This window comes from Manihot esculenta, chromosome 1 (genome assembly GCF_001659605.2).
Source record: "Manihot esculenta cultivar AM560-2 chromosome 1, M.esculenta_v8, whole genome shotgun sequence".
Lineage (NCBI taxonomy): Eukaryota > Viridiplantae > Streptophyta > Magnoliopsida > Malpighiales > Euphorbiaceae > Manihot > Manihot esculenta.
The window spans coordinates 26,944,594-26,955,282 of NC_035161.2; the positions used below are offsets into that span (position 1 = coordinate 26,944,594).

Consider the following 10,689-nt stretch of genomic DNA (forward strand, 5'->3'; position numbering starts at 1 on the left):
GAAGATTATTGATTATCAGGGGTTGCTCACCCCCCTGACAATTCCAACTTAGGATAGTCATGGTCCCTTGGATGGCTTTTGGCTGAGCACCATAGCCTCAGAAAGAGCGAAAGAGCAAAAGAGCTAGACTCTTCAAAGATATCATCATCAACCTTACTACCATCTTTTTCAAGTTGTAATTGATTACAAATTTCAGCCCCATGTTGCTTTCTACGTGCCAAAGATTTCAGCTTCTATTTAGATCTTTGTATGAGCTTTTGATGAGAGTTGATATGGGTTTGAGATTCCTCAGTTTTAACAAGATAAGGCTTGGGGTTTTCAAGCATAAGAACTGGGCTGCTGGATGGTATAGGGATGGTCTTACCATGAATCTTACCCCAAGATTTTCCTAAGGTTGTGAAGAGATTGGGCTTAAAATTTAATGAACAAGAGTTTAGGTTCAAGGCTAGCTTTTTGCTTTCGGTTGGAGAAAGAGGGTCAGGTTTACGTTTTTGGGATTGGAGAGAAACAGACAAATTCAAACATTGTTTCAAACTACGGTGAGGATCCCAAGAAGGGTCTAGGATTGTGAGTGGGCAGGAAGGGTTGGTGAGCACCAGCTTTCTTATTTCAGTCTTTTCCACCATTAAGGTATATGTACTAAACTAAATTGTTGAGGAGATAGAAGGTTGAACAGGAATAGCTTTGTGCCATAAGGGGATAGAAGATTGAACAGGAACAACTTTGTGCCATGAATTGACAGGCGAAGAAGGTGTAGAACTTTGGGAAGAAAAAAGATGTGCTTTTAGCAGTGGAAGGTTTGGTAACAAAGGTACTGATTTCAAGGTTTTTGGGTTTGGTAAGGACAAGATTGACAATGACAGGATTTGTGAAGGAGGTTGTGGAGACCTTCCCTGAAAAGGAGGTAATAGTAACTCTAATGAGGTATTTGGTGTAGCAAAACCCTGAGAGGAGGAGGAACCTTGCATATTCTGTTGTGGTTTCATCAACCATATCTCGGCTTTCATCCATGGCCCATATTCCTATCTTTTGCCTCTATTCTCTGGACCTGCAACCCCTGACACATTTGGACAAGTCTGAATTTGATGACCTAAGAGGCTACACATGAAACACACATCTGGAAGACGCTCATATCTGAGCCTGACTCTGTCCACCTTCCCATCACTATGTTTATTTGAAAAGCTTTCCAAGAGAGGCTTTCGCACATTGATTTCCATTCGAATTCTCATACAAATACCAACAGAGGCATCTTCATCAAATGCAAAATTCATATCCAGAAATTTATGAAAAATGGTACCTATCTACATGGCATTTTGTTTTGTCATTCGAATCAAAGGTAGTCCACGGATTTGAATCCAGAAAGGATAAAAAGAAAAATCCACGTCTTCTATTTTCATGTCTGAAGACTAGTTCTTTAAGATGAGCAATTGATTGCTAACTGCCCATGGGACTCCATTCAAAATCCTTTTTTTATCTCTTTTTTCAACAAATGAAAACATAAAAGTATTATTCTCAAAGGAGATGGGTTTTACCTAGAAATCGTGAGCTAAGTTCCAAACCTGTTTTAAAGTATTCCTTACATGAGTCATCAAAAATGATTTAAGAGATATAATACGACCCACCAAGATAATATTCCTTACATGAGTCATCAAAAACGATTTAAGAGATATAATACGACCCACCAAGATAAAATTGAAAATGCCTTCTACAGCAGCTGAATTTGTGGATAGATCTAAAGTGACTTTCTTCCATGAAAATAAAGGGGTTTTATCACAAAGTTCATTAATATCTGGCTTTAGGTCTTTCATTTGACAAAGTTTTTGAAGAAAATTGAGATTATCGATAAAAAAGAAGAATAAAAAAGATAGATCTTACAATAAAGAAAGAGAACACGGAACGAAAACTACAAAAAGACTAGAAAAAACTAAGACAAGTTTCACTTCTTGACGAGAGGAAGGAAACACTTCAAAGTTAGAGTTCACATGTGAGGCATAGTCTAGTTATTATTCACAATTCCATTCCTATGCTTACACTTTCCAATAATAAATATTCCTTTCTCATAATTATCTCATATAAAATACTACCACAATTTATATATATATAAAGAAAAAGACCAAATAATCATAGAAAGCAATGTCTCAAACACAGCTTAAGGAGAAAAAATCCCTTTGCTTTGCTTTAACAAATCTTTACGATTCAGAAAATAAAGTCCTCAAACTCAAATTCCTCAGCAATATCAGAGGAGAATGAAGGTATACAATATGAGAATCAACTTCTTATATCTGTCTGGAATTTATTATGTACTTTATTTTAAGAAAAATCGCATGGAAAAAAATTGAATATCTTCGAAGGTACTTCAATAATTATATATTTGTAATTTGATCACAATTTTAGTATAAATTAAGAAAAATAAACTAGAGAGAAAATAAAATTAAAATAAAATTATTTTAAATATAAAATATTTTTCTAAATAAACCAGACAATAATTTTTTTTTCATTATTCAAATAATTTTTTCTGCTCGCTTACAGAAGAGAAAAATTTATGAAATAAGAATGAGTTAATAAAAAAAGATTATACATTTTATTTTATTTTGTTCCAATTATACTCCATATTTTTTTTCTAATTAAAATTTAATATTTTAAACTTACTCAAATTGTATCCAATATTACTTATTTCGTTAAAAACTAACAGAATTACCACTATACTCATCATGTCAACGAATTTTAGAATAAAATTGATAATAGTTTAAAAAATTTTTAAGTTTTTTAATGATAATTTTAAAAGTAATGCTAAATAGCACTTCAAGGCTTAACCTGGTGGAAAGTGCATCCTTGTAACCTTGCGGAAAGTGCATCCTTGTAACCTTGTGAGATTTAAGGTTCGACTCCCCCAACCCCTATTTCAAAAAAAAAAAATAATATTAAATAGTAAATATATCAAATAGATTTAAAAAAAAATCGGTTGATTGATGATGATTTTAGTCAAACAAAATTAAGATAAATTATTATTATAAAATTATTAATAAAAATTAAAAAAATTGAATAATAATATAAATAGCAATTTTAAAATATATTTAATTATGAAAAATAGTAATTTTATAATTTTATAAGTCTTCAGTTACACATGTCACGGTACGTACATTTAATAAAATATTAAAAATATAAAATTTCATTGATTAAAAATAAAAGTATAAAATAAAATTATAACAAAATTAACGTACATATTTTTTATGATTAATTTATTAATTTTACATTTTATTCGCATAGCATATGGATATAACATTAAGTGGTAAGTAATATAACAATCTTATTAATTTTTTAACAATATAAATAATAATAAATATAATTGAAATAATTTTAAAAATTTAAATTTTAATTGAAAAAAATATAAAATGTAATGCTATTAATTCAACAAGAATCAATATGTAATGAAATGAGTAATTCTTATATATATATATTTCCTAAATTCTTATATATATCTGAATAAATAATTTATTAAATAAAATAATGACAAATTTTATATTTAAATTATAATTAATAAAATTTTATTAAATAAGTGTTTTTGTCAGCTATTATTAAATAAGTTTACGTATTGTACAACATCATGAATCAAATTTCAAAGGAGAAATAAGTCAGGACTGATTATTGGAGTACGGCACCGTAACATGTCCTCGGTTTCCAGTGCATGCGTGTCACGTGCTGAAGCTTAGACCCCACATGTTTCTATTGTTTAATAAAGTAATTATTTGCTTTTCAACTTTGCTAACCAAATCATTATTGGGCTTCCCAATTCCCAGCTAAAAAGCCCACTGCCTTCTCAGAATTTATTGTTTTTTTTATATATATATATATAGAGAGAGAGAATTGCAAAAAAATCTATGCAGATTTCAAATCTTTACTATTCTACCTATTCAATGTAAATTTTTTTTTTTTAAGATGAGATTAAAAATTGATAGAATAGAATTTAAGATTTTTCATATTATATAAATCTTCACTTTAAAACTTTATTATTGCAAACTATTTTTTTTTTTTTTTGAAATAACAAGAAAACTTCATTAATTCAAAGAGAACAAAGAAACAATATGAGGAGGAGGGATATCAATCCAAACTCCTTGACCTGACTCAGAATGAGCCGATGTTGTTAGAACATGAGCGACATCATTTGCAGATCTATGAACAAAAACACACTTTGCTTCCTCATAATTAGATAGAAGCAGTTTACAATTTTGAACCAAAAGGCCAAAAGACGATAAATCATCTAACAAAACACAATTAACTGACATCACAAGTACCTGAGCATCCAATTCGAAAAGAACTCGATCCCATCCACACTCTTTAATCCAGCTCAATGCTTCCCGGAATGCTATAGCTTCAGCACACTTTGCATCCATCTGGCTATAAAAAGAGCCTGCTCTAGCAGCCACAAAACTCCCATCATCCTTCCGGATTACACAACCGAAACCTACCGAACCTCGTTGCAAGGTTAAAGAGGCGTCAATGTTCGCCTTGATCCAACCGTGTGGCGGAGGAGACCAGATCGGGCGAGCCGGGTCGACAATGGTGCTTACGGAGGACACGACCCGAGCTGCTTTCCATTGCTGCAAAAAATTCAGAGCCATGAAGAACACACCACTCGCAGTCTGACCCTGACCCTTCCATACAACATTGTTCCTATTTTGCCACAAAGCCCATAAGATCATTAGCATAAGGGAGGCATTTTCCACAGAAGCAGAAGAGAAGGCTAAAGAAAACCACTCATTTAAAGAAGATGCAGAAGGCGCAGGCCAACCCAACGGCGAGCTTAACCAGCAGCTGCGGGCAAAAGGGCACTGAATCAGAATATGCAAGACATTCTCAGGGGCTACATGACACAACGGGCATGAAGGATCAACTGGGACTCTCTTGGACTGAAGTGACGAGAGGCAAGGGACAACATTAACTAGAGCCCGCCAGCAGAAATTGAGCACTTTTGGGGGAACTTTAGCTTTCCAGAACCTTTTCCATATCTCGCTCCCTTCCCTATGTTGAAAGCCATCAACCAGGAACCTATATGCACTCTTAACCGAATAGTGACATTTGGACTCGAATTTCCAGCACCATGTATCAGAACACGATGAAAGACTAAGAGGGATGTTCAAAATACAACTTCTATCTCTTTCGTTGAACATCTGTGCAATTAAACTCAATTCATTAATAGAGAGATGTTGCATTATCGTGAATTTGCAAAGCACAAATAATCCTTTTATTTAATATATTTATTTATTTATTTATCAAAATTGAAATAGTTAACAAATTATGTTTCCCTTACTATGAGGTTAATGCTCCTGTCGCTCTTTCTTTTTTAAAGCCTAATTTATTTTTACTTAAAGTTCATCCTAACATAAGTCGATAATCTTTAATCCATATTTTGTTTTTCATAAAAGAGATTAACTTTCATGTAAATCAATTTAATATTGTCATTTTTTTTTTCAATTTTGTGTCATTTTTATTTTTTTTTAAACATGAGATTATTTTTAGAAAATAATAAAATTTTAAGCTTAAAAAAGGAAAAACTTTTAAATAAAATGTATTTTTTAATTCATTAAATTAATGAATCCATAAAATTTTATTACTTCACTGTCTATTATATTTGCCTTTATTTTATGAAACATTTCCTCGCTAACGGGGAAACACAAGGAGAGGATCAAGAAATTACGAGTCCGGACTCTATTTCGGCCTGGTTGACTCGTTGCTGGTCCAAGTCCCCTATAAATCCTTCAACTCGACTCCATGTTTGTAGTTTCGTTAGACGGTAATCAGCGTCAGTACTATTTATTATTGTTGTGCAACTCCCTGTCACTGGTTAATCTCATTGTTGTGCCAGTGCTTTCACTTTTCTCTGTTTCACGCAAACAGAGACAGCTCCTTTTGCTGAGGAAATAACACAGTATCTTTGTAAGCGAGTGTTATTTTACGATTCTCGTCTCTGGTTTAACTTTTAGCACCTAACTTTACTAGATTGTGCATGTATATGCATTCGACATGGGTGACGGTCTGTTCATCAATGGTTCTTTTCCTTTTAAAGGGCGGGTTTTGTGTGGTTTTCTTCCTTGGATTGTGGGGTAGATGATGTTTGTGATATAGTGAGTTTGCATGTGAATATGGATTGAGGGCAGGGTTGGGGTGGATGTTGAAATTGAAGGGTTTTGTTATGCGCATGTGTTGTATGTTTGTTATAAGGTAGTTTTTGGTTGAAAATGTGGAGCTTGAGGCAATGTGTATAGAAAATTTATGTTCTTTTTCTTATTAATTTTGATCAATGCTGCAAGTGTTTTTCTTTTTTATGCTTTTATTGGGGTTTCTGTTCAATACAGAGGCTTTGAGCTTATAAAGGATGGGGTTTAGATCTCTATTTCTTCTGATTGACTGAGAAGTGCTTGGCAGTGGCAGCTATTAGTTTCAACTGGCCATGGATAGACTTATTTTGCTGTTTTGTACTAAGTGGTCTTTGTGGTTTTCTTTGTTAGAAGAAATTTTGAGTTGATAAAAATTTGGAGTTTATGCGCTTATTACAAAATGATTGATCACAGCTGACGGGTTGGTTCTTTTCCTCATTATTATTTTTTTATAATTTCATGATTAGTTAACTATTTGGAGTGAACATGTTTTCATTCTATGCTTGTACACTTCCCTGTAAAATTTAAAGATTGTGTAAATTGTTGCTCCTTACTGCCTTTTGCGCATCTGATGCCATCTTCAGTAGATTCTACTTTTATCATCTTCTTGAATTATTTTTCGGTTGTCTATTCTTCTTAGTATAATAATCTGATGCTCTTATGTCATATGTCGGTTGCTTGGTTAGCTCCAAATATGCTTAAAAGTCACATAGGAGAAAAAAGACTAATTTATTTGAGGAACAACAAGTGCCATTTGCTCTAGTTACAGCGATTATATTTGTGCTTTCAACTGAGGCAGAAAAGGTAGTTCTTTTCTTTCTCCCTGAAGAATTTTCAGTGTGTTTCAAAGAAAGTTTTCAAACATTATTACAAATTGATTCCATGGATAATAATTTGGGGGGAAAATGATTTAGAAATCAAAAAGTGCACTGTGAGAACGAGATCTTGACAGCTGCACTGGAAGTTAACCTCTTACCGATAAAATTTTTATGCAATGATTTGAAAAATTGTGCTGAAGTGCATGTGCCGCTCTCATGCTGTCCCAGTTAGCTGTCTAGTGCATGGTAAAAGTTGCATATTTGTTGCTGGAAATCTTTGTATGGGTTTAAGTTGATCAGGATAACTAAGGAAATAGTGATACATGTGATACCTTGATCATGTTTTGCATGCTTGGCCTTCATAATCTACAACCCTAAAGAGGGTAATTTTTGCCCTGCTGGTAAGGTTGCAGCTGCTGAACATAGGAGTACAATTGATACGGATACTTAACAACAAGCAGTTGAATATTAATTGATATTCATTTTTTCTTAGTCTAAAAAAATTCTATATGACCTACTGTGGTAGTATTAATAAGGTGGTGTATCAATGCTATTGTCATGATAGCTTGACAAATCTGGCCTTCAACAATATGTGTTAACCATTTACAGCTAATTGCTTACCCTGTAAAATTTACTAGCCCCTATGTTGTAGATCTGCTTTTTTCAGTTTGATAACTTCTTTTACAGTTTTACTTGAGGGGCTCCATGGTTTTCAAACCCCTCTGTGTCCAATTCCAGTTGTGAAATATTTTTTTTTTCTGATACTAATGGTTTTGGAATTTAATTATATTATTCTAAAGGAAAATGCCAATGCAATGGCCATCTGATCCCTATTTAAGTTTAAGAGACTGATTAATGTTGTAGCACTATAATATTTTAATGTTCCTGTTGTGAGACTGCAACAGGAAAAAGCTTTGAGTTTTAGATATTGATGAACAAGTCAGGTCAATGGTCCCAAGTTGGGGCTGCTGAATCCATCTTCTTGATGTTCCACTTGTGGATCAAAAGACTTGAGATCCTGTAAAGGAGTGCATCGAAATCTTATGTGAAGTTATGTGGAGTAGTAATCTTCTAACTTTTGCAGGATAGTATGGCTTCATATCATCTCAAATTGAATAGTCACTTAGTGATTGTTTGCAGTTCTAATGTTCTATCATTGTGTTCTAAATCTAGCTTCTAGGTGATAGGTTCCCCTAAAAGTTTCCATAATTTGAATAAGATATTGAATTGCTGCATCACATCCATAAATTAATGTCCTATAAAATTGATATATTAATGATGGGAAAAGTGGAAAGTGCAACATGCTACACGGCTCTTCTTCATTAGATTCTATAAAACAATCTAAAATTTTTATATGGTGGTATGAATTAGACTTTGGTGCCACTGTCCTGCATCAATCACTTTTCTTTTTTTCCTGCCATGAGCTTGGATAGTGAATTTCTCTGAAGACTTAATTATTTGATATTAAAATTTTCTCACTTATCCTGCAATTTCTTTTGGTGCAAGTTAGGCATCATACAAATAAAGCTCTAAATTTGTTGAGCTTATTATCTTTTTGACTTTGTTAATTAAGTTCCAGGGACTGACCTGTCCCTTACAATCAAAGGGATAGATAAGACACATTGTTTTCAATATAGTACTAGATGAGTTGTTTGGTTTTATTTTACTGGACTTCTGATTTGATGGCTGGTTTAATAGAGATAGAGAAGGTGGATATTTATGAATGATATGCCAAGTATATCAAAATTGCATAATCGTCCTTGTGGTGAGCTATAATTGAGGATTTCTATGTCAGAGAGCTCTGGCAAAACAAGACTCTGGAATATAGCCATGGAGTATTGCCTCCCAATAATGGATATGATCAATTGGATGCATAGTCACCCAGGTAGCATGCACGATTTCGTTAATGTGCATTAGTTAATTATGACTTTTTAAAATTGTTGTCTGCATCTGACTGTTCCTGACCAATGACACAAACTACACACTACACATTTTCTAACTCGGAATTTTAAGTCAGTGATATCTAATGTGGGCAAGAGAACAAGAGTACACTTCCTGAACATTTGCTTCTTGTATCAAATTGTCTATCTGTTACATGAGACTTTGTTGGCTGAATGCTAAAGGCTGGAAATGGCAAAGGGTTCATGCATCAGTCCTTTCACCGTTTATGCAAGAATGCTTTTCTATTAGTTGCAATTACATATTTGCTTCTACCTGCATGTATTCTTTATTTATTTGTTTCAAGTACAATTAATTAGTATGTTCTCAAATTTATTGCAGAATCTTGGTAAATGCTTTATCATAGCTGCTAAGGCAGGAGCTAGGATTATCTTCAGGGCCTGGGGAGCTTGGATGCTTTGTCATGGGGAAATATTCATTCTATTGGTACTGGACAGTTTGAAGTTGTATTCTCTTGGAAGTAAGCTTTATAATTTTCTTATCAATGAAGAGATTAGGAAAAGGTTAAACAGTACCACATTTGGGGGTCCCTAAAGGGATTTGTCCCTGAGTTTTACCATTATGAACACTTCCGTTTGACAAAAATGACAGAGGGATGAAATTGCACAATGTACCAAAATTTAGGGGTATATTGGACCCAAATATTAATTATGACATGACATAGGGACAAAAAGTAATGGTCCTAATTTTATTTTATTTTCAAATCTGTGGCGATTTCTCATGTCCATTTTGTTCCATTCCCATTCATTTGGCACTTCTGATATTTGTGTTTATGAAGGGAAAGATAAGAATCTTGCTGGATTCTGGAATCTTGGATGATAGAGTGTGGAAACGAATCTGGCTATCCTTGGATGGGTAGATTCTTGAGCATGAAAGCTGGAGTGACTTGTCAAAAGTTGCAACAGTTAAATAACCAAACTGTTTTTGAATGCTTATTTGCTCTCTGTTTACCAGCCAAAAGTAAAATTTACATGTATTAGTTGTGAAATTCCATGTATCATGCTCTCTGTTTATGGCATTTCTTTTACTAAGAAAGAGATCCGTTCTCTGGGACAATTTTTGTACCATAAAAATACATCGACGCTTCTCCTTTCAAAATCAAAGATGGTCTTTTCTATAGCAAAGCCTTATGCTATTACTACTTGGTGGTTGATAATGTCTTAATTATATGATTGACAAATAATCATATGCATAATGTTACTATCTTTGATGAACACAGTAAAATATGTATGATTTAGCCCTGCAGTTCCATGATGCTTCCTTTTACCATCCTTGTACAGGTTGTAAATCATTCAGAATATCAAGATCGACGCTGCTTTTTCGCTGGTTAAAACAGATGGGACAAATAAGGACTCTCATGCTTGAGACCATTGGCCCTCAAAAGGCTAGAAGGTATAATGCAAAATATTTATGAAGCCATAATCTGCGACGTAGCATGAGCAGAAAACCAGACATATAAAGCTGCTGCCACTATTACTGGACAGTAACATGAAAGAATACCATAATGTGCAGCCAGCTTACACTGTCACACTGTTGCTTTGGAAGAGATGAGCTACTAACATCAGTAGCACATCAACTGAATATAGTTTTTGGAGTTTTTATTACCTTCGGAAAGCTGTAAATTTTCTAAAGTAGATGTGCATGACAAGAAAGAATAGATAAACAGGAAGTCATCATCTGTTTGTTGTCAATAAGTACTACTCCTACTGTAGATTTTCTTTCCTTGAAAGTAAAGAAGTCTAAGTTTTTGTTTTTCC

The 10,689-nt window shown here is 33.6% G+C and overlaps 1 protein-coding gene across 1 annotated transcript; it reads right to left on the reverse strand.

Moving 5' to 3' along the window:
- Positions 1-644: 644 nt before the first annotated feature.
- Positions 645-5,210, reverse strand: LOC110609368. Its single transcript, XM_043958022.1, has 2 exons — positions 4,293-5,210; positions 645-893 (listed from the first exon to the last, which is right to left on the reverse strand). The coding sequence occupies exons 1-2, from the start codon at positions 5,208-5,210 to the stop codon at positions 645-647; spliced, it is 1,167 nt and encodes a 388-aa protein (XP_043813957.1).
- Positions 5,211-10,689: the final 5,479 nt, after the last annotated feature.

Bases quoted from the DNA above. Each gene is read 5' to 3' on its own strand.
- LOC110609368 (XM_043958022.1), bottom strand. From the start codon at position 5,210: ATGCAACATCTCTCTATTAATGAATTGAGTTTAATTGCACAGATGTTC. The intron at 894-4,292 runs GTACTTGTGATG...CCTCCTTTTCAG, and splicing joins TTTTCGAATTGGATGCTCAG to GGAAGGTCTCCACAACCTCC.